Raw genomic sequence first — 24,354 nt, forward strand, 5'->3', positions numbered from 1 at the left:
ATGCTCGAAACCATTTGATTGTAAATCGATACTTTTATACAGTTATTAATTTCCGCTTCATCCGCGCTTGAAGGCGAATAGAAAGTTAAATTTTTCTGAATAAAAAGTAACTTATATGCTCTCTCTCTGATCGAGTAAACCTTTAAATAGGATTGAAAGCTTACAATCTTATCTCAAGCGTTCTATTTGTGATACCAAATGTATGTAAATATAACACTTTCTCTATTTATTATATAATATAATTAAAGTTAATGTAAACAAGCTTAAAGTCCAGCGAAGATCTGCTGATGTTCAGTAAAAATATAAAACGCCAAAATGTGTAAAAGTAGAATTTAAAAAGAGGCACGGACAATTGTGAGACCGCTGATGTTGTTAAATAAAAAAAAAAAGTGTTATTCCGCGTTATAATTTGTCAATTGAACAACAAACACACATACATCTATCCAAATGTTCACTAGTATAATATTATAAGTACAATTACTTCAATATGTATATATAGATATTACTAAAAGTTTGACATTATGTATGTTAATCTTTAAAAAGTCTGAATCAATTTTGATAATATTTGCATGGTTAGATAAAGTTAGGAAAGAAGGAATACTAACGCTATGATGAGTTAATGTTGATAGTATAATCAAATAAAAGACATTAAATTATATATTGAAGATACACCTTAACTCTTTCTCCATAACATTCTCTCTCACTCTAGCTGAGCCATCTTCTCTTCTTTTTCTAATCAGACTTATCCGTATTCAAGTTTCTATAAGTGTGAGTCACACGTTATGTAAGCTTTGGAACTCCGTAAACAAATATTACACTTCATAACCTTGAACCCCACATACGGAACCTTAAAGTTATTGGCTTTAGAAACTTTATCCAAAGGGTCTGCTTTCCGTAAATAATAATAGTTCCTTAAGTATCTGTAATGTAGACGAAAGTGGATATTTAATGTATAAATTATTGTGAGGCGCGATGAACTACTGGATCGATGAATCTCAAATGTCTGCAGGTTTAAATCTGGATGAAAGTCAGTCTACCTGCATCGAATGATATTTTGCTTAACTCATCCATTAATGTTGAAAGAATATTCATTGGGAAGAAGCCATTAGCCTTATAATAATACTTGTGCAGGCTCCACAACATCTTCAATTGAAGAGAAAATTTAAAACTTTTTCACCACACTTTGTCACGAGGCAGAAGTGCATTTGCATTCTTAAAACATTGATAAATAAAGCATATTACTCAATACAAGATTATATTAAAGATAAAAAAGCGTGGACTTTGTATTTATTGACTTCTAGGCAGGAAATATAAAAAAATAATAATTGTAGTTTACTGAGATGCTCTGTAATTAAAATGGCGGAAAAGAGTAGCCACTGAATTTCTTGCCGGTTCTTCTCGATATAATCTACTTTCCGAACCGATAGCTTAAAATGTAATTCAACAGTGTAACATGCCGATTTAAAGCTAATTTTATGAGCCTACTGAATGAAATGAATGAAGAATATTTTGTTTTTGATTTTTAACAATATTTTTCTCAACAAAGCACGAAATTAATTAAAAAGCACATGAATATATAGTCATTGATATTTACTCAGGTTCGAACCCACAATCTGTTAAGACAGATCTTACCACTGTTCCTAAATTGTATTACAAAAAATCGATTGCTGTTTTTTTATCCTAGTCTGCAGTCTCATATCATGGCCACCCTACTGTATAAATAAGACACGTGCAAACAATTCGGCAAGTTTGGAAGAAACTTCGTAATTAACTTGTAACACGATACAGCATTAAAACAAGAAAGCTGCGGAGCTTTTTGTTCTAATACAATACAAGGATTAAGTGATGAGAATATTTATCTTAGGGATTAAATACAGGATGATTTTTGCGTGCTTTTAATGATAAAAATATCTTTCAGTTTTTTTACTTATGATTTTTTTTTATGGCATTGGTTGGCGGACGAGCATATGGGCCACCTGATGGTAAGTGGTCACCACCGCCCACAGACAAAGGCGCTGTAAGAAATATTAACCATTCCTTACATCGCCTATGCACCACCAACCTCGGGAACTAAGATGTTATGTCCCTTGTGCCTGGGATTACACTGGCTCACTCACCTTTCTAACCGGAACACAACAATACAGAGTACTGTTATTTGACGGTAGAATATCTGATGTGTGGGTGGTACCTACCCAGACGGGCTTGCACAAAGCCCTACCACCAAGTAAGTAATAAAAGTGATATGATCATTTTAATACATAAAGATTTGATACTTGTGGTTCTGTGCAAGCCCATCGGGTAAGGTACGACAGAAATAAAAAGTATTTACTTTAAATATACTTTTTCAAAATTACAATGCTGGCTACTAATCTTTCTTTTAATTGACGATTTTTTGTAGCGTTTAATAAAATGTATATATTCGACTTTCCTTTAGATTCATTGCTTTTACTATCATACATACAATAAACGAAGTTTTTAACACGTTTTATAGTCTAAACTTAACCCTTAACTGGAATCACATAAGTTCGTCATTATATATTATATTAAGGTATTACATAGATATAGCCAGCTGTACTTGCGACTTCGCACGCCATAGTATTTAACACTTGAAATAATAACATTATTATTTTTTTATATATAATTCTAAAATAAAATTTATCACACAATTACATCAGCTATCTGCCAGTGGCAGTCCTGTCAAAATCGGTCCAGGTATTCCAGAGATTAGCCCTAACAAACAGCCATATACACCTTGTATACATACATAAGCATTTAGTAAAAAGCTGTTATTTTAATATTACAAAGAGACACTCCAATTTTATTATATGTATAGATTATTATAGACTTTGATTATTTATATGTATAGATATACCGTCAAAGCTAAGAACGCGTCGAAAAAATTTGTGGGCAATAGTTGTCCTAAGTATACGCACACTAGTAAAGAAGTATGACGTTTAGCGACTGTCAAGCCTAACCCTAACGCACACCAATAAACTTGGCCTGTTTTATTTTAGCGATTTTGTAGTGCGACACCCTATCCAAATATCTACGTAATCTAAGTAATGATGATGCGTAGCCAGCGATATTACGTTATGAAATATGTACGATCATATTATACTTATTTTAAAAAGCGTAGCACTGTGCTACAGCGTAGCTTTAATCATAAAAAGCAGGTTTTAATCGTATTCAGAGACTTTATAGCGAAATATTATAATGAAGCAACAAAAATGAGAACTTATTAATTTATGCTTTAATTATTAAATTTAAATTACTCTTATTATTAATACGTTATTAATAATAAGACGTATTAATAAAAATATACATCGTTTCGTACTAAAGTGAGTAGTAATTGTTCGAGAATTAATTTAAATACAGTATAACGTATGAGCAGAGTAATTACTTATCTATACATATAATAAAATTGGAGTGTCTGTTTGTAATATTAAAATAACCGCGTATTACTAAATGCATATGTATGTATACACGGTACATATAACTAAATAACATTTTTTACAATTTTTGTCTGTCTGGCTGTTTGTTCCGGCTAATCTCCGGAACGGCTGGACTTTGACGGGACTTTCACTGGCAGATAGCTGATGTTATAAGGAGTAACTTAGGCTACTTTTACTTTAGAATTATATGTAAAATAATAATAAAGACACGCTTTTTTATTAAATTCAAGCGTGGACGAAGTCGGGGGCACAGCTAGTTATATTAATAATAATATATCGCATTGCATTACTTGTTAGTCTGGTGGTTAGATCATTGGATTTATATGTAAAAAAAAAAATCTCAGTAGAGATTATGCTATTACTTAAAAGTACTTCTACTGACTCAGCTTAGTTGGTTCATATAATTTCAGTACTTATATTAGACATTATCAATATCGTACAACAATGTACATAATGTAGAAATTCCATTATGTATTAAAACTTATAGCAAAAAGATAAGTTTCACAATGTACGACATTCGGATGTTCAGACACGATACGATAAGCGGGCTTATATATACACAGTAATCTTCTGTCTATCTATCATAATATTATAACATAACATTACATTTTTTATATTAGCAGCCTGTAAATTTCCCACTGATGGGCTAAGGTCTCCTCTTCCTTTGAGGAGAAGGTTTGGAGCATGTTCCACCACGCTGCTCCAATGCGGGTTGGTGGAATACACATGTGGCAGAATTTCGTTGAAATTAGACACGCGCAGGTTTCCTCACGATGTTTTCCTTCACCGCCGAGTACGAGATGAATTATAAACACCAATTAAGCACATGAAAATTCAGTGGTGCCTGCCTGGGTTTGAACCCGAAATCATCGGTTAAGATGCACGCGTTCTAACCACTGGGCCATCTCGGCTATAACATAAAATGAAAACATATTTCAATTATTTTCTTCAAATTCAAATGGGACCATAGGAAACTTACATTCCAAAAAAAATCCAAATCAGTCCATAGATAACAGAGTGCTAAATTAACAAATGGATAAAGCACGATCGCCCAGTGAAAACTGTATGTGTATTTTAACAGGAAAATACTAAATTTTAATACCCGTAACTTTTTTTAACTGTCAAAGGTAATGTAATTTCGTCACATGTACATACACCCACCAAGACGAGCAGCAGCGTGCCGGAATATGACCATAGCCTTTTATTAGAGCAAAGTAGGCTTTTGTCTAGTAGAATTGGAATTTAATATAATTTTATTAATAAAATAATCAAGAAATGAAATCTTACTATCATTAATTATTTACACATTATTATTATTATTGGTATTTTCCCAAATTTTCAGTAATTGTAAGGAAATTAGAGGCCTCCTCTCGTTTTTAAGGTAAAGGTTTGGACCATACTTAACTACGCTGCTCCAATGCGTCTCGGTAGATATAGGTGACCGTCCATGCAAATGGACTTGAACACCGAGTCTAAAATGAATTATAAATACAAATTAAGCACATGAAAATTTAATTCTCGGGTTTGCCCTCGGAATACTCGGTTAAGATTCAAGTCTTCTTACCTCTGGGACATCACAAAATCTAAATAATATTTACAGTAAAGAAAAGGTAAATAAGAAACGAGGTATCTTAAAGTTAATATTTTAGTTCAATTGCAGTTATCAATTTATAGAAAAGAATATAATCTGTCCAGCACGATAAGCGTTATAAAAATTAAACTTACTTTCTCTGGATAATACACTTCTTCTTTCTCTCTACGTCTCATCCTTTCCCTCACGCGTAACGAAATATGTCTTAACATGACGTATCCTTTTTTTTATGGCGTTGGTTGAAGGACGAGCATATGCGCCACCTGATGGTAAGTGGTCACCACCGCCCATAGACAAAGGCGCTGTACAATATTAACCATTCCTTAAATCACCTATGCTACGCTACCAACCTCGGGAACTAAGATGTCCTGTCCCTTGTGCCTGTGATTACACTGGCTCACAAATCCTTAAAATTTTACAGGAATCTATCGATTATCGCATCGCATCTAAGAAGCTATACCTTAATAAAAAAATATATGATGTTATCGTATCGTACGATGAAAAACGCTTCTAGACATTACGAAGTTCTAATCGGATATAATTACAACGCGGGCGATATTGGAAAAGGCGTACAGATTGAATTACAAACGTACAAGTATTTTTTATTTATATAATGACTGTGTCATATGATCGCTAGTTTTTATATATGGTGGTATTTACGTGGTGGAAGTTTGTGAACCATTCTGAACCAGTTTGACTACAGAAAAAAGGGCCATAACATCTTAGTTCCTAAGGTTGGTGGTGCATTGGCGATGTAAGGAATGGTTAATATTTCTCACAGCGCAAATGTCTATGGGTCAAATGATAAAAAATAACGCATTACTGTCTAACACTTTTCCTTTTTCACTTACTTTACTTATACCAGTATTATAAATGCGATAATAAATTTGTCTGTCTGTTACGCTTTCATTTTCAGACCACTGAACGAAATTTTATGAAATTTAGCATTAATTTCGTCTTAACAGACGATTGCGAGTTCAAACCCAGCCACCATTGAAATTTCCTGTGCTTAATTTGTGTTTATAATTCATTTCGTGCTCGGCGATGAAGGAAAACATCATGAGGTAACCTGCATGTGTCAAATTTCAACTAAATTCTGCCACATGTGAAACCTTTGTAGCAGTGCACTGGAATACGCTTCTAACCTTCTCCTCAAAGGAAGAGGTGGACTTAGCCCAGCTGTGGGAAATTTACAAATTGTACATTTTATATGAATCAAACTTGAACCACAAGCAAGGATATAGGTTTTTTTATACCCAACCCCTAAAACATGAATGAAGCTGTTTGCAAAAACTAGTAATTAATAAATATAGCTTTAGTAACCAAAGATGGTAATAGTTGGTCGTAAAACTTCGCGAAAGTTTGATGGGATAGGTACTACCTATTTATTATTTAATCTTCCACAAAACAACAATGTTCTATATTAATGTGTTCTGGTTTGAAGGTTGAGTGAGCCTAGACAAGGGACATAAAATTAGCGGCCGTGATTTGACATTAGTGGTCTAAAGAATGTTTACATATTCTCGAGGGTTTCATTGCCAATGATATAAAACTATTTGACTATATAAAATAAAAAAAAAAAGGTTTTTTAAATCAAAGTCAAAATAAACTTTAATCGAGTAGGATAAAAGCACTTTCGATTCGTCGTATTACAGTGCTAGTGTAAAGCTACCACCGGTTCGGAAAGTATAATCTACCGAGGAGAACCGGCAAGAAACTCAGTGGTCACTCTTTTTCACCATATTAATTACAAAGTATGAGTCCACGCTTTTTTATCATTAATATCTTAATAATATTGTATTGAGTTACGTGCCTTATTTATCAATGTTTTCTAAATTAAAAAGTATATCCGACATCAATAATGTTGTATTTGTGGCATTTATGAAAAAGTACCGTTGTCTGTCTCCGAAACTCGTCATCATACCTTTATGAAATTTAAATGGAACCATTTCCAAATAAACCTCATTTGAACGAAAAAAAAATGCAAATCATCTATATATCGCGAAGTTATGACATGATTAAAAAAAAAAAAACATCCAAATTGACTTCCTCCTTTATTGAAGTCCATCTGGACCAGAATTAACTCATCCCGTATGAATTCATTCTAATAAAAATGTGAAAAATGTACATATATCTAAATTCAATCGAGCACAAAAATTCTCTGTGCTTTTCGATATACATTTTTTTTTAATTCGTTATTTCTACTTCTCTTGTTGTTTTTATTTCATCCCCGCTGTCCCAGTTTCGAACAAAACTTATCACTCCGTAAATAATGTGAGAACTTTTGTTCTCATTTTAAGTTGAGATGTATTGGAGAAATGGTTGCTTGTTTTAAATACATTAACTCTGAGTTATGGCATTGTCTTTCTGTGCAATTTAAAGTACGGTTTATTGGCGACATCCGGATTTACACGGGTTATATTGATGTAGATTTTTTCCTAGAGAAATTCTATTTGGAAAAATATTATTTCTCTAGGAAAACCAAGGGCCAAGTGTTTCAACTGCAGACTGGAGACTATATTTGCATAAGTGAGGAATATTTAGATCACACGGGATCGTAATATCAATAGGTATTTATTAATATTTATAAATATCACAATGTTCTATTCTCGTGATCCGATTCTGTTCTTCTATTAATCCGAAAATAGTCAGAGAATATTCCATCTATTTTAATTATATCTTATTATATTAGCGACGTGGGCGACCATTCATTGGATACATAATGAGTTTATATAACCGAGTTTCTGTCCTCGACTATTATAGATAACACAAATAGCACAGTGGTTTTTATTTGTGTTATAGAAATAAATTTATTAAAAATACCGATTTTTTTTCCAAACGCAATGGATTTTATAGTTGTATTTACTTGGTGGTAGGGCTTTGTGCAAGCCCGTCTAGGTACCACCCACTCATCAGATATTCTATCGCCAGTCATCAGTACTCTATATGGTTCCGGTTTGAAGGGTGAGTGAGCCAGGGTAACCACGGGCACAAGGGACAAAACATCTTAGTTCCCAAGGTTGGTGAAACATTGGTGATGTAAGGAATGATTGATATTTCTTACAGCGCTATTGTCTATGGACGGTGGTGACCACTTACCATCAATGGCCCATTCGCTCGTCCGCCTACCGATAAAATTAAAAAATAATAATAATTTGGTCATTAGCGTTCATCGAGATTGGCGTTGCAAATATTAAGTATATTTATACATATTACATACGCCAATACACAACCAACCTTGGGAGATAAGATGTTATGTCCCTTGTGCCTGTACACTGGCTCACCGATTTGACCCAATTATTAACAAACTATCCCTATAATTATAGACCACCATGCTCTATATACCCTCTATATGAGGAATCATTAATATTTTTTACAGTGCCAATATTTGTGCGCAGTGATGACCACTTACCATTAGTTGGTCCATTATCAGTTCACCTAAAAATAAAGATAAAATATTTTAGATATATAACATTATTCTATCTATACCTTGTCCTCTCATCACGAGAGATTATATTTCACATAGTAAATCTCTAAAATAAATGTATATAATGATAATATACGTAATGAGTACGCCCACACATGATTACGGAATTAAATCCTCACTGGATGTGACTGAAAATTTCTATATATGTTTGAGCGTAGTTTATATTTTCTTTGAATTTATATTTCCATACTACTAAATAGTATTAGTAATGTATGTGATGTTGTCCAATATTTATTTATTTATTATTATTATTTATTTATTAGTTGCAGAATTTGACGAAACATAAATTTAAATAAAGTGGGGTTAGCATTACTACAAATTATTTTAATATAGTTTATTGTTGCACACACAAGAACACAATATAAAAAAATAACAGTTTTTTTTTCTTTGGTCATGAAAAATAATTTAACTCTATTTAATTAAAATGAATCTGTCAATTAATTTGGCACTCCTTGGAAAAATCGAATACCAAAGGAATGTAAAGTATTTCAAAAGTTATAAGAGTTTATTCAAGATAAAGTATATTTTATGTATGTAGGTCGATTCATTCTCAATAGTCATGCTATCGACTCTCTTATAAACTTATTCATATACAAAAACCATGACATTTAAATAATAACTCACTTTTTATATACAACTCATGAAATACTTTTTTTTAAGCGACAGTCGGTACCGGTTAAGCTGAAAAAGACCCGTGTTTTCATTTTATAAACATTATAATTAATGCTACATAATACTTTCCGACATTTGTGTCCTTGATTTTTTTCTTATTGAACGGCTAGATTGAAATAAAAACTTCGAACATGAATTCTTCGATCTAGTATGTAATTTTAGCGATAATTCTCGCCACTTCCAGTTAACATAGTTCTATGGTAACAGAATTTACCGTTATTGATTGTAACGATACTTTATTTACTGGAGTACATAATGTGTGGGTACACCGCGGTATATATAGAAAGATCCGCCTGATAACAAACAGTACTGTCCTCATCTCCGTGAACGATTGATCTAAACTATTAATATATATTCCTATCCGGTGTTCGAATATTGTTGATAAAGTTCAAGAATTATCACTCGGCTAAACAGGTAAGGTTTTTTTTAATGATTTCGAAAAACGCTGTTGAGTTATTACATTCTTAATATTAAAATATATTTTATTGAATTAAATGCGAATTGATTACTACTAATCCGTAATGATTTTACTGCATATGGAAGAAACTCAGTACGAAATATTTTCTATCGATTAAATTACGTCGATTATAATAATCTGATAACTGGTAATTTTATAAAATGGAATCACCATTGATATCTGCTATAGGAAACATTGAACATCCCTTGCGTGGTAAATTTGCCACCAACCTTGGGATTTTTAATTATTTGACTGTAATTGCTTCAGCAACACGAAGGTAGTCTATATGGGCGAATTTGCACAGAGTTATTCCAGTACAAATCACAGATCTGGGATGTTAACGAAAAAATCATAATATACTTTATTCGAGTTAGCTTTTGAATTGTCATTTTAAAGAATTGTATAAAATATAAAGCTACAACCATTCGGAATGTAGATTATCTTGAGAAAATCCGGCAAGAAACTTAGTAGTAAATTATAGTATAGTATTTTAGGGTATCATAAATTAAGCATAATGTCAGTGGTGCTTGCTTGGGTTTGAACCCGCGATTTTCAATATTTTGTTACCACTGGGCCATCTCCAAATTCATTCGTTAATAAACGATTGTCACTTAACTACTAAATTATTAATAGTAATTTAATATATTAAATCTCAAACAGAATAATTTGGCTTCAGGAATAAATATTATCAGTAGTAACTTACTTGCAACTTTTGAACTACAAAGTCATGTCAATCAAATATAATAAAACAAAATAACATATTATATATAATTTTAATATATAACTCTCTTATGTATACTTATTTCATCAATTGAGTTATATGTTTTCGCTATATATTAAATGTAAACCACGATGAAATAAATTAAAATTTGAGAATAATTCAATGCATTAGCATTAGCTTGAAAATTTTCAAACTGCTGGGCTAAAGGCTTCCTCTCCCTTTGAGGAGAAGGTTTGGAGCATATTTCACCACGCTGCTCCAATGCAGGTTGGCGGAATACACATGTGGCAGAATTTCGTTGAAATTAGACACATGCAGGTTTCTTCACGATGTTTTCCTTCACCGCCGAGCACGAGATGAATTATAAACACAAATTAAGCACATGAAAATTCAGTGGTACCTGCCTGGGTTTGAACCCGAAATCATCGGTTAAGATGCACGCGTTCTAACCACTGCAGAATTAAAATTGTTAGTAAGAAATTAAAAAACCTTATACGAAGGATCGCTTCGAGGAGGTATAACACTTTTTCCTTACGTGAAGATCTTCGTTCCAAAAAGGAAATAATGTTATCAGTATAATAGCGTAACGTTACAAAGGGTCGATTGCTAATTATATTATCGAGCCGCAAGCAATGTTGATAACCAGTGACCGCCTTGAAGTGACACTCAGTCTCTTTACAATTCAGAAGTAGGTCTTTGAAAATGTTAAGTAACAGCCTGTAAATTTCCCTCTACTGGGCTAAGGCCTCCTATCCCTTTGAGGAGAAGGTTAGGAGCTTATTCCATCACGCTCCAATGCGGCTTGATCGATATACATGTGTCAGGATTTCGTTGAAATTGAAGAACCCTCACGATGTTATCCTTCACCGTTGAACACGAGATGAATTATAAACACAAATTAAGTACATGAAAATTCAGTGGTGCTTGAACCCGTAATCATCGATTAAGATGCACGCGTTCTAACCATTGTGCCATCTCGACTCGTTGAAAATGTTTAAGTTAATATAATGCTTCTATATAATACAGTTTTTTCGGTTAGCTATTGTTACTAAGTCATGACCTATGCATCTTTAAATAACCTAGCCCACTCACACTTTAAGCTTAAATATACAAATAAAAAGAAATAACTATTAATAACGTTGCTAGTGGGACTTGACTATTGCAAGTAAAATAAAAAAAAAATACTCCATTAATGACCGATTATTGTAAAAAACGAACGATGTTTTTTTTTAATAGATCAGTAACAGATAACGAATGAAACACGTACGAAGTGGTATAATTATAAGGTAGGGGTAAAGGAAGTCCTTATTGAACAGGTGAAAGTTCCGATACACCGTAATTCACTGTCTCGACCCGTGACCCAGAACTTTGATATGAAATCAACAGCATGTCATGAGCGACTAGCGATTTATCCCCCTTTTGTGTCACGCGATCCGAAGTCTCTGTGCATATGGGCAATCTGAAATATATATATATATAATAAAATAATGAAAGACGCTTCTTAATTTGTTTTTGATAATGTTATATACGCAAAAACATAAATGTTTTTTCCAAAAATTGTGAAGTATGTATATTCGATTCCAGAAAACGTTTTTTCTGTGATAAAGGATATTACCACACTTATGTCTTATTAGTTAATTGCACATCTTGGAGTGATCGCCTCCAGGCTGTTTCAAATAACGAAAATATATTTATTATAATTGACCATTCACTAAAACTTTTTAAATAAATGGCCACGGACACTGATTAGCTTAGTTTTAGTTATATCAACAAAATATTATCAAAGTTATCAAGAATACAACTGACAATCCAAGATGCCCCTTTCTTTTACTACGTCTCAAAGGTGACGTCACTGTACTGGGAGGGCTGGACCGATTTTGACGGGACTTTCACTGGCAGATAGCTAATGTAATAAGGAATAACTTAGGCTAGTTTTATTTTAGAATTATATCTCGTGTCACGCATTTTTATTAAATTTAAACGCGAACGAAGTCGCGGGAACAGCTAGTATAAACATATAAATAATGCCGCATATTCGTGGAGAAGGACGTGCTTGCGAAATATTAAATCTGGTCTTCATGATCCGCTCTTGACGTGGACCATCCGTCCTGTTAGGGGTTAATTTCGCCCTCGAGTACCGTTATCACAAACGGCGTTTTTATTGTATATGGTAAAGGGGGATTGTGAAAACTGTTACAAGAGTTCCAGGAAACCTCATGTGAAGGAAACCATTTTTCATTTAAATGTGTTTTTTTATTCGGAATTTTTTGTGTTGATAAAATTTGGTATCTTTTCGATCTCTCTCTTTCATAACTCACTTGTCAAAAGAAGACAAAATATATAACTTAGAATACCATATAACAAGGTAAGGTTAAGTTTATACTTCAAGAGAAAAACCAATATCCGATAGAGCTGAGGTCAGTGATAAAACTTATACTAATCGGACGTCGTTACAATGTTGAAGTAAACAGATGGATTTCAGCATTAAATTCTAAAGTTTTCAATTACTTTATTGAAGTCACTTTAATTACTTTGACCGGGATAGCATTTCATGTCCACTATTAAATAACTTTAAAAAAACGATGTTATACAAGACTCAATGTTACAATGTCTATTGATAAGATCTTTAATTAATTATTTTATGGCGTTTTAATGTAATACGAGATGGAAGAATGGAACGCGGTTATCTTAGCTGAAGTTTGTTGTACTTTGATTTCACAATAAACCTCGTCGTAAACCGCAATTGTATACACATGCATCCGCATAAAAGCAAAGTGGAATAAACGTCAAAAGTAATTTTTGTATTTATTATTTTTATTATATTTCCTAGTTACTCTTTTCTGTTTGTATTTCATGGTAAATCGTTACATTAAAATTGTTATTTCTTTTTATGACTTTTATGTTTGTTTAAGTTTGCGTACGTAGTTCAATAGTAGATTTAAAGGAATGGCGACTGGAGTGCTTTTAGTATGTTCTTATTAAGTTAATATTACCAATGATAATAATAATATTTTCTATCTGACAACGAATGTGGCGTCATACAAATAATACTCAAGGAACTACCTTTATCACGGAGCCTCTTTAACAAATGTGTCATTACAGGCGCGGAGATGTCGCGAGGGCGCGGTGCCGATGGCGCGGGCTGAGCGCGCTCGGCTAGGCGCCCATGCGCGCCTGCCTCCTACTGTGTGCGGCGCTCGCGCTAGCGCCGAGCCGGCCGCGCGCCGCCGCCGCCTCCCACAAGCACCACCCTCACGTCCCAACGCCCGAGCCGGCCAGACTCGAACACATCAAAACACAGATACTCGCCAAGGTATTCATTCATTCATTCTATGTGACTATGAAGCATCCCAGAACGTACCGAATGTGACACGGGAATGTCTAAGCCTACCTAGCTACTACCTACTACCTAGGGTACCTACTTACAAGGAAGTAAAAGAGCAACTATGCGATTTTCTTACCGTTTGTTCTCGTTGGAGATTGCTTTCCGAAACAGTAGAACTACAAATAGACTTGAAATATTGACGATTCAAAACTACTTTATTGTACATGTATACTTGAATAAAATATTTTGGTGTAGCTATTATTGAACTATAATAGCCAGCACTAGTCGCGAGAAGAGATGTGCAGTAGTGGGGACAAGTTCGCGCTACATGCGCGACAAACATCGACTGATCGGACCAATTACGTGCAGACCTCGTACCCCCGGCTCCTTCATTCCTTTTAAAAGATATAAAAATGTACTACTGTGCGGGTTAAGGTTGTGTCCACGACTCATATCTTTTTTGTATGATATACGTAGGCTAACGGGCAAATAGGTCACCTGATTTTAAGTGGGCACCCATGCCTGTAGACAATGGCGCTATAAGAAATAGCCCTACTTTACTGTAACAGCAAGCGGGCGAAACTACCCATAAACACATTGTAAGAAATACCGCCACTCCTTACCTTACACCAATTATGGAGTCCCATATGTAAATAACTACACTGGCTAACTTATAGTACAAACAGGAACATGCTGTTTGGCGTTAGAATATTTGATGAGTGATATCCAGTATTAAACATACACATATGTACTTACTACATACGCATCACTAAAATAAAAATAAGTTATATTTGAAGGTAGGACTTTGTGCAAGCCTGTCTGAGTAACCACTCATAAGATATTCTACCGCCAAACGGTAGTACTCAGTATTGTTGTATTAGGATTTGAAGGGTGAAAGAGCCAGAGTAACTACAGGCTTAAGGGATATAACATCCCAATGGTTAATTTTTCTTAGAGCGCCATTGTTTATGCGGTGGTGAATGTCATATACCATTTCCTAGTCCACCAACCTGAATAACAAAAAAAAACTATCTGATATGTAGACGAAACGACAAAAGATAAACATATGTGTAAAAAATAACCATATTGGTTAAAACTTCATGACCTCGAAGATGAAATTTAAGGTCAGATATCATTCAACTGGTGAATTTCAAGTTAACGATAAAACAAATTCACACGAACGTAATTATGTTCACAGATTATCAATCAACCGCTTGAGCTATGAAGCTCTTATATTAGCCCGAACTTCTCGTTCGTAAGATGAATAGCCGAAACTTTTAAACACAAGCCATGTTGCTATCATAGTTTACCAGAAATTTATGGTTAAAATATAATATTTTTTAAAAAATTGAATTATGAGATCCATTCGGAACAAAAATATAATACTACAATTGTTGAAATTAAAGTTCACGTTCCTCAAGAGGCTGTCTGAAAGAAATTGCTGTACGATGCCCTTGATAACCCAGTGGTTAGAACGCGTGAATCTTAACCGAACAGTGCGCAGCCCAAGCCTGAGCCTGCACCTCTGAATTTTTATGTGTGTTCATTTATTGTTATAAATCATCTCGTGCTCAATGGTTGAAAAAAATATCGCGAGGAAACCTGCATATGTCGAATTAAGGTGTGTCATGTATCCACCAATTCGATCAGAGAGCAGTGTGATGAAATAGGCTCCAAGTCATCTCTTCAAAAGGAGAGAATGATTAACTTGTTGTATTGACTCTATCTTCTTATCTTATTCTATATTTTTCTAAATATTATCATTTTTAAATCAGACTGTATTATTACAGACACAGGTAGTGTAATTTTAAATAAAATAAATAAATAAAATAAATCTTAAGTCGACGTTAGTCATGGTCGATGGAGTGATTAATACTTTTTTACAAATAGATTTAACGACTGTCTTCTTAAAGTAGTAAACATGTAAATATCTCGTATACAATTAAATGACAAATTTGTTTGCAGCTGGGTCTATCGTCACGGCCCACGCCGCTTGGGGCCCCCCCACGTGACGTTGTGAGGCAAATACTGGCGCGCGCGGCCGACCCGCGCCCCGAGCGCCGCCCGGATACAGAACACAGCATGAGAGAGATCATTGCTATAGCACACAGAGGTGACATAGCTAGAAGAACATATCTTAATAATCCTACTAAAATATATATATATACTTAGCTTAAACCAAAAGAGGGAAATCACGCCAACAATTAAATTCAATGCATACTGTGTAAATATAGACAAGAATTGTTACGTGTGTGGAATATCTCGTTTTCTTTGCATGTGTGTGTAGTAAATGGTTAGATTATTTCAAAATGTCTGCGGGAATACAAGTAACACAATTAAAAAAAGAATCATTAAAAACCTTTTTTGGTTTAATCTGAGACGTGAAATTATATAATTTATCGAATACTGTACATGTTTCAAATATACAATGGCTAGACAAAATTTATTCAACAATTGTCGAAGCGATTTCGAATTTCGCTTCCGTCTAAATCATTCAATTTTAAAACAAGTGATATACGGAATACTTATGTCGATTCCGTTTAATTTATCGTCACATTCGTAACATAGCCATAATGTCATTCTGAAGCATGTCGAGCATTCCTCGATGACCTGTTTAATCGACATAGCTAATCATTACAAAAATTGATCGTTTGAATAATATCATAAAATACTAATAAAATTCCGGGTAAAGTACGACAAAATTTAAATGTAGCATCGACAAATTAAAAAAAAAATCTATCGTCAATTTGGCGAAAGTATTTGCTTATATGACGTTACAAATTATTACGTTTCATAAAGATGTTTTTGAAATAAGAAATTAAGAAAGATTAACAATTTTGAACGCACTTAATTCGGATGTGATCGGTTTTATTAATTTTGCCAATGCTATTACGTCTGAGTTGTCTCTTACTGTACTTAAGTATTAATACCACCGCAACAAAAAAAAATCTTCGAACGCGACAATATAGGTTAGGTTAGGTTTTACTTTAAAATAAAAACCTAACCTAACTTCCTAACCTTTGCTGCGGTTGCGTTAATACGTGTCTACCAAAGTCTGTATATGTGGGTGATATAAAACGTTTCGTAAGTTTTGAAGTATGTGACATATAAAAATGACTTAAACTCTTTACTCGTAACTCGAAAAAGATCGGTTACAGATATACAATAGATTTTAAAAACATAGGAACTCGATATAGATTAACTAAAGTAAAGGCTTAATGAACCAAGTCTTTAGTACTGCTGTTATTAATTGGGAATAAAAAGTGTATTTTAAGCTAGTTATTTTATTACGTCTGGGTTTTTTAATAACGTAACTGTCATACTTAAATTACGAAAAGAAGATTAGGTGCTTATTTTAGTAGTATCTAAAGAGGATCTATTTGTTATAAGGTTTTACTACATGACAACAGTTATATATTTAATTTTTATTATATATTGAATATTTTTTAAGACTACATTATGTCTACTTGTAACGAAATTTACTCATAAAATATTGACTAAAGAGGAGTACATTACAGATGAATTAATAATTTAAACATAACAATTAAAACCTTTTTACATATTTAAATGAAATATAACAAGAGATAGAATAACACGACCAGCACAGACAGATAACCTTTAAAAAACGTTATCATGTCAATAATTTCAGTAGAAAGCCTGATTTGGAGGATACGAGGATAAGACAGTTCATTGACCTCCCGTCAGACGAGTCGAGTTTATTGACCCTATATTATGATTATCATAAACCGTATGTCAGTTAATAGCTAAGAATCTGCTCGATCATGGTCTAGTCTCAAAAATATACTAATTTATTTAATGTATTTGTAAAAAATTTTAATATAAATACATCGATCAAATTGATGCCTTAAATGTTATGAGAGTAAAGTTTATTTTAGAACGGTACACTTTGATTTTACGTCTTTTTTAGGTTGTAGCGTGTATATAGTCTAAATATTTCTCAATAAATGGACTGTTTAAAGCAAATATTTTTTGTTGTTTTGCTAGATAGTATAGATTATTGGTTGTTTATTCATTTAATAAGAGTCTTAGGAGTGTATTCCAATATGGCTTCAATTTGATTGGTTACCTTTGTGGTACAATTTCATCCGCTACATAATATAAATTTCCTTCGTCACCAAGTTAAATATTAATTAAAAACTACATTAAGGTACATTAACTCAATAGTCCTCGCTCCGATTTAAACCTACAGTCTTCATTTAACTTTTCCTTGACTTCCTATAAAATTCATAAAAATTATAATTACGAATACGCCGAAAATAACTAAATATCAATAACTGGTATGCGACTTTAATATGATCATTATAACACTAATAGGATACACCGATCAATATTGCGTATCAACACGAGTCGTCTTACAACATTTTGAAAGTAAGATACGAAATGAGTTCTAACCGAACTGCAGATGTTTACATCTTGCCATAAAACGCTCACTTGAGTAAGAACTTAGGAATTTAAATTAAGAATTAGGCATTTATGTTTTTTTTTTTTAAATTTATTTATTATAATTAAATACTGTTTTTTTTTTTCGTTCGGTGCCCATTGAATTATTGGCTGCTAATTCATTGGGTATCATATTTTTTTATATTTATTTTATTTCTCATTTGAATTAAGTTCAATTACTTTATTTTAATAAAAACATATTTAATAATAATATATGTTTTATATATTAATAACTTTATTTATATATAGAATAAGGGGATAATGAAATAAGGAATTTCCTTTTTTTTTCCTAATGACATAATGACAATTCATTGTTCAAGTAACAACTACTAAATAATGTTTATGCGTGCAGACATTGGTGTTCAATGTTAGTTTAAGTCATAAAAACAACGATCAATTTTTGTTATAAAATAAAATTAACATAATAATGATAATCTTTAAAGCGTATAAAAGGCGAAATGACTCAACATTAAATAAGTAGAAACGTAAGTTTAAAGTTCAATACAAAAAATATAATTTAAATAGTCCACAATTATCCTCAACTCTTGGGCTATAATTTTGTATGTTACAGATAACATCTCTCTTTTATTTTGATCTGATATGGGCATCTAAAAATTATTGTTTTGTCCTTTTAACAATCCGCAACGAGTCTGTTTTCAGATGGTGTTCTTAGGTTCAGAGGCATTGGATGAGTATAATGTAAGTATTATATAATTTTTTATTACACTATAATGTATTATAAAATGTATATGAATCGTTTTAGTATAATCAGCTACAATACACAAGAAGCTCAAAAATCTCACCTTAAATGCTCAATAATATGGCATTAACGTGTACTAAGGTGACAAGATTATAATGATTAAATCATTATAATCTTGTCACCTGTCCTTTACACTCACCAATATAATAGGAGGTAGAAATAACATATAAGTCTACTTACCTTAACTTCATTTATATTATAATTATTTAATAAAGGCTATTTATATTTTATTATTAAAAAACATTTATTGTACAATAGGTAGCTATTATTGTCATAAAAATTGTGATTATATGTAGATATAAATTATATGAGAAAGAATGATTACTAATTTTGTAGCCGGTTTTTTTACCGGTAGAATCTACGTTCGGTAACGGTCGTGTTACTATGAATTTAAGGTCGTTAATTGAATTTTGTGGATTGATTAAAAACTATACTTTTAAATTTGATTCGATTATCTTTTATAAATTAAACTTCTTTTAGAGCGTTGTAAAAAAATGATTTTTTATGATGCATGAGATGAGATGAAACTAGATAATGAAGTTGCTCGCTTAATCGCCAATTAAGTATCAAGTAGCTCGAAATAGACAACTTGAGGTGTGTAGATGAATCTTATTCCACAATGTTCTAAGTGTTAACGATTATATTCTTGACAGATTTTTATAAGAGTGATGTAAAAAAGAATATACATTTATTTATTGTAATTAATTAATGCAATGGATTAACAAAAAAAAAATAACAACGCTGAAGAAGTAGAACTTCTCACACGAAAACGTACACGCGGTTTTTTGTTACTATAGTAACAAAAAAATCACTTTACATAAGACTAATAAATTATAAACATAATTCGAGCACATACATACACTCGAGGAACTCCTTTTCTGAAGTCATTTAAAAAAAGTTTTTTTTTTTTTATATATTTACCTCGACGGAAAGGTATAATAGTATAAGGTGGAATGTACATTTCTTATGTCTGTGTGTGTATCGTGATTTATATGTTCGTATTCTGCGTCCGCGTTTTATATAAAATTCCACGTGCTACTTGTTTTTTTCTCTCTAAGGAACTTTTCTAAGATAATACAATTAGTTATCGCTCCACTTATTTCTGTACGAAATACTGTTTTGTTATGGAAGATTTTTCTTTTATAAACACAAACACTCGAGAGTCAAAGATAATATTAAAATAATTTGTTGTCTGTTTGTTTATTAGATTTAGTTATTATATTTTGTTTATTGGTGTAAGTTTATAAATAAAAAACAGGTACAGACCTCTCGGTTAAGAAAGAAAAATAAGAAATGTTTATTTGGACACGGTACACAGTAAAAAGGATAAAAAAGTATAAAAATTTAAAACAAAAAGTAATAAAAAAAAAATGGTATTAACTAATTATAACTACTAACTTAATTACAAAAAAACAAAAACAATACAAAACAACACTATGATACTTAACGTGTCCTAAGGGTTACCATTCAGCTTCCAAGTTGGGTTCCAAGAACCCAACGCTGATTTTCAATGGTACCCTGTGTGGTTGTGACGGGCTGTGACAATATATTATAAAAAAATAAATAAAAAAAAAAAAAAAAAAATATTAATATACACATAATAACAATATATAATTTTAAATATATAAATACATACATCATTTATGACCCCATTAGGAAATGGCAATTTTGTTCCATTAGCTAATAATTAATCGGTCGGGGGGAGACGGGGGAAAGAATGCAAGGTGTCTGTTAATGGTGTAAGTTTTATCAGTGAGGCGCGCGCGCCGGCAGTGGATCGACGCTGTCACGCAACCTTCAAATTTCGAATTACTTTCAACTATTTACTGTTTACCTTAATGAAATGTATACAGATACAAAATAAAACAAAAAACTATATAATATAAAAGTTAATAAGCTTAATCCGAAAGTTGTAAATTGTTAAGACGGTAAGTTGATTATCTAATCATTATATCTTAAGAAGGTTAAGAAGGTTAGACGCTTATTCTTATAGTAGTGGATACAAATATAGACAGAATTTTATTGAAATTAGACACATGCAGGTTTCCTCACGATGTTTTCCTTCACCGCCGAGCATGAGATAAATTTAAAAAAATAAAACTCATGAAAATTTAAAGATACTTGCCTAGGCTAGAACTCACAATCATCGGTTAAGATGCACGCGTTCTATGAATTATTTTTGTTTATTTAAGACATTTCTATTCATAGACAAGCCTGAACATTTTTTTAAATTACGTAAACCGTTGGAGGATTCCAGTAACAATGGTCAAAATTGGACCTAAATATATAAATATATTAGATTTCAGGAACGTACCGTAACCTTTATAATTAGTTAAGTTAGGTCTAATTTTGAGTGTGTTAAGTGTATAGATTTGTTTACAAGGCGCGTGCCTCGAAATTAATTCTGATCGCTTGGGCTGTTGTCATCGCCACTCCTACCTCAAGTTTAAGGCTTCATTAAAGGGGTAACGAGGAATATTAGTAATTCCTTAAAATGGGCCATTGCTACTGTTATTTCAAAGTATATATATATATATATATAAACATATCGTCATATATACGTATGTATATTAGTTAAATAGATAAATAAAAGAATATTTGAAAGATAAGATTTTTTTTGTTTCGGTTTTAAATTAGAAAATAAATAATATGTATTTATAATTATACATATACATATTTATACTAACAGATATAATCCATAAACAAACTAGATACATAATTATAATTTACCTTTCAGGTGTCTTCTTATAGCTGCGATCAGAAACAAGAGAAAAAAACCCAAAAAGAAAACGTAAGTATATTTTTTTTTATTTTATTTTATTTATTTATTTAATCCATTAATATATACATATAATATTATTATAGAATTTCAAATATTTATTTTAATAAGAATCCAAATTAAAAATAAGTGAACATATCAACTGTAGCAAGAATACTAACCGCGTTAACCGTTTAATCCCTTTAGAAGCGTGAAAAATAGATATTTTCTCATTAATAATATTTCTAATAATTTTCAAATTTTAACATAATTATATCAAAGCATTCAAGGTGAGAAACAATTTTGTTTGTAGCGATCGTACACAAAATGGCGTTATTAAGGGTCTTCGAACGCCTGTTTTCCGTGACATCGAAAAATCCTACAGTTTTCACTCCTTTGCTGTTGATTTGACAAAGATTTGAAGAGACGGTGTATTACGTTTTAATAATGTTAGAATCTTTCTTTATCTTTCCCTTGCGGGTCTTAATACTATTTAGACATTGGACCACATTTATTTGACATCTTAATAACTTATGTTTTACTAAAGTCGACCTCAATGATGCAATGACTCTCTACCAGTCAAACTTAGAAAGTGCTTGAAATAATATAATAAATTACTTTTATTTTCGTCTCATATTATGATATAGGTAAAAGGCTAATAGACCAGGTGGTAGGTGGTTACCATCGCCATACATTTATTTATTTATTTATAATACAAAACTGTGTACATGTACAGGACATATACAGGACATGATTGTCCTAATTCGATATTACAGGACGTTTAACAATATTTAAAATAATTCTACGTTATATATGATATAGTCCAAGTGGCTATAGTTGTGAGTTCACTCAAGATGCAATAAAACATCTACCCTGTCGGCTATGACGGTGAGGGTACGTAACGTAAGACATTGACATTGGTGCCGTAAGGTTTAATCATTTCTTACATTTCCAATGCACCACCAAACTTGGGGACTAAGTTATTATGACTGCCTGTTACACTGGCTCACTCAACCTTCAAACTGGAACTTAACCATACAAAGAATTGCTGCTTGGCGGTAGAATATACATATGATGAGTGTGTGGTGCCAAAGCTACACCACCAAGTAAATTTAATTAAAATTAATTATTGTTTATAAATACGATTATATCAAAAATGCTAATGTACTTTATTGTACACCACAAACATAAAATATAGAAATCTAAGGACTAAATACAAAAAAAATAATAATAATAATTAATATAATATAAAATGAAATACTCGATAAAAATAATTTTGTATCTCGTCGTTTGAAGGCGTCACATGAAGGAGCTCTACATTACACTAATAGAGCTGGTAATTTATTCAAATGTCGTACAGCCGACACTGGGAATGAGTCAGATGGAAAACTGAACCAATGAGAAGGATTCCTGTTTAACTAGTTAGATATACTCTTAACATAGTTTCCAGTTCGTCAATTCAATTTGTTAAAATTATTTAAATGTAACCACTGAATTTAATTGCGATTTTCGTAAATTCTACATATATATTGTATGACGACCTCCGTGGTCGAGTAGTGTGTACACCGGTTTTCATGTGTACGCCACTCTGAAGGTTCGATTCCCGGGCGAATCGATGTAGAAAAAGTTCATTAAATTTCTATGTTGTCTTGGGTCTGGGTGTTTGTGGTACCGTCGTTACTTTTGATTTTCCATAACACAAGTGCTTTAGCTACTTACATTGGGACCAGAGTAATGTATGTAAAATAAATAATATAAATAAATGTAAAAAAAAGTGATAACTTTAAATTTAATCATTAAATTAAGTCAATACCAGATTACTTGTAAGACTCTTGTGTAATTAATGTAGGATTTTTAGAAAAACAATGTGTCCTATAAATTGTATAATTATTAGTCTATGTCGCTTGCTTATGTTCGACTTCTTACAGAATACCTCAACCGGGACTAACAATTATCTCATTTGTCAAATTTGAATTTCGAAAATCGATTCCAATAAAAACAGAATACCTCTATTGGGACTTACAATTATTTGTCAAATTTGAGTTTCGAAAATCGATTTCAATAAAAACATAAATGAGAATACGGAAATGGCTGACTTTTTTACAACGCCAAAATAGACAATGGTGGCTTAGTAATAGTTTGCCGTCACTATAAAAAACATATAGACATTTTTATTTAGTGATTTTGTACAACGGCGTAGGATACAGGACAATACTGTTGGCTTCATTGCAGTGATCATTTCTGTATATGTGTGTGTAATATCCTTAAATACAACTGGTTATGCAACCGGGAACATTTGGCCGGTTTCCAGCGAGCGTAGTCCGAACGGCTACGCTGCGCTGTATATCTCAGATTATTCCGCAAAAAACCGAAAAAGCCACAGAATATGGAGTACGTACGAAATGGTACGAAAAATTCTTAGTCTTAGATTACTACTTTTTATATTACATTACATTTTTACATTAACAGCCTGTAAACTTCCCACTACTGGGCTAAGGCCTCCTCTCCCTTTGAGGAGAAGGTTTGTAGCATATTCCACCATGCTGCTCCATTGCGGGTTGGTGGAATACACATGTAGCAGAATTTCGATGAAATTAGATACATGCAGGTTTCCTCACGATGTTTTCCTTCACCGCTGAGGAGATGAATTATAAACACAAATTAAGCACA

General features: G+C 32.4%; 1 protein-coding gene across 2 annotated transcripts in view; it reads left to right on the forward strand.

Annotated features, from left to right (window-relative positions):
- Positions 1-24,354, forward strand: part of LOC125073756 — a 62,153-nt gene that overhangs the window by 27,813 nt on the left and 9,986 nt on the right. Inside the window, exons 2-5 of one of the 2 annotated variants that reach the window (XM_047684785.1) lie at positions 13,483-13,693; positions 15,671-15,818; positions 18,827-18,865; positions 21,664-21,717. In XM_047684785.1, the coding sequence (XP_047540741.1) occupies positions 13,547-13,693; positions 15,671-15,818; positions 18,827-18,858 (327 nt within the window). In that variant the 5' untranslated portion in view covers positions 13,483-13,546 and the 3' untranslated portion in view covers positions 18,859-18,865; positions 21,664-21,717. Of the gene's footprint in view, positions 1-13,482; positions 13,694-15,670; positions 15,906-18,826; positions 18,866-21,663; positions 21,718-24,354 lie in introns of those variants that run through there. The other variant, XM_047684784.1, reaches the window with a different exon arrangement.

This window comes from Vanessa atalanta, chromosome 25 (assembly GCF_905147765.1).
Source record: "Vanessa atalanta chromosome 25, ilVanAtal1.2, whole genome shotgun sequence".
NCBI lineage: Eukaryota > Metazoa > Arthropoda > Insecta > Lepidoptera > Nymphalidae > Vanessa > Vanessa atalanta.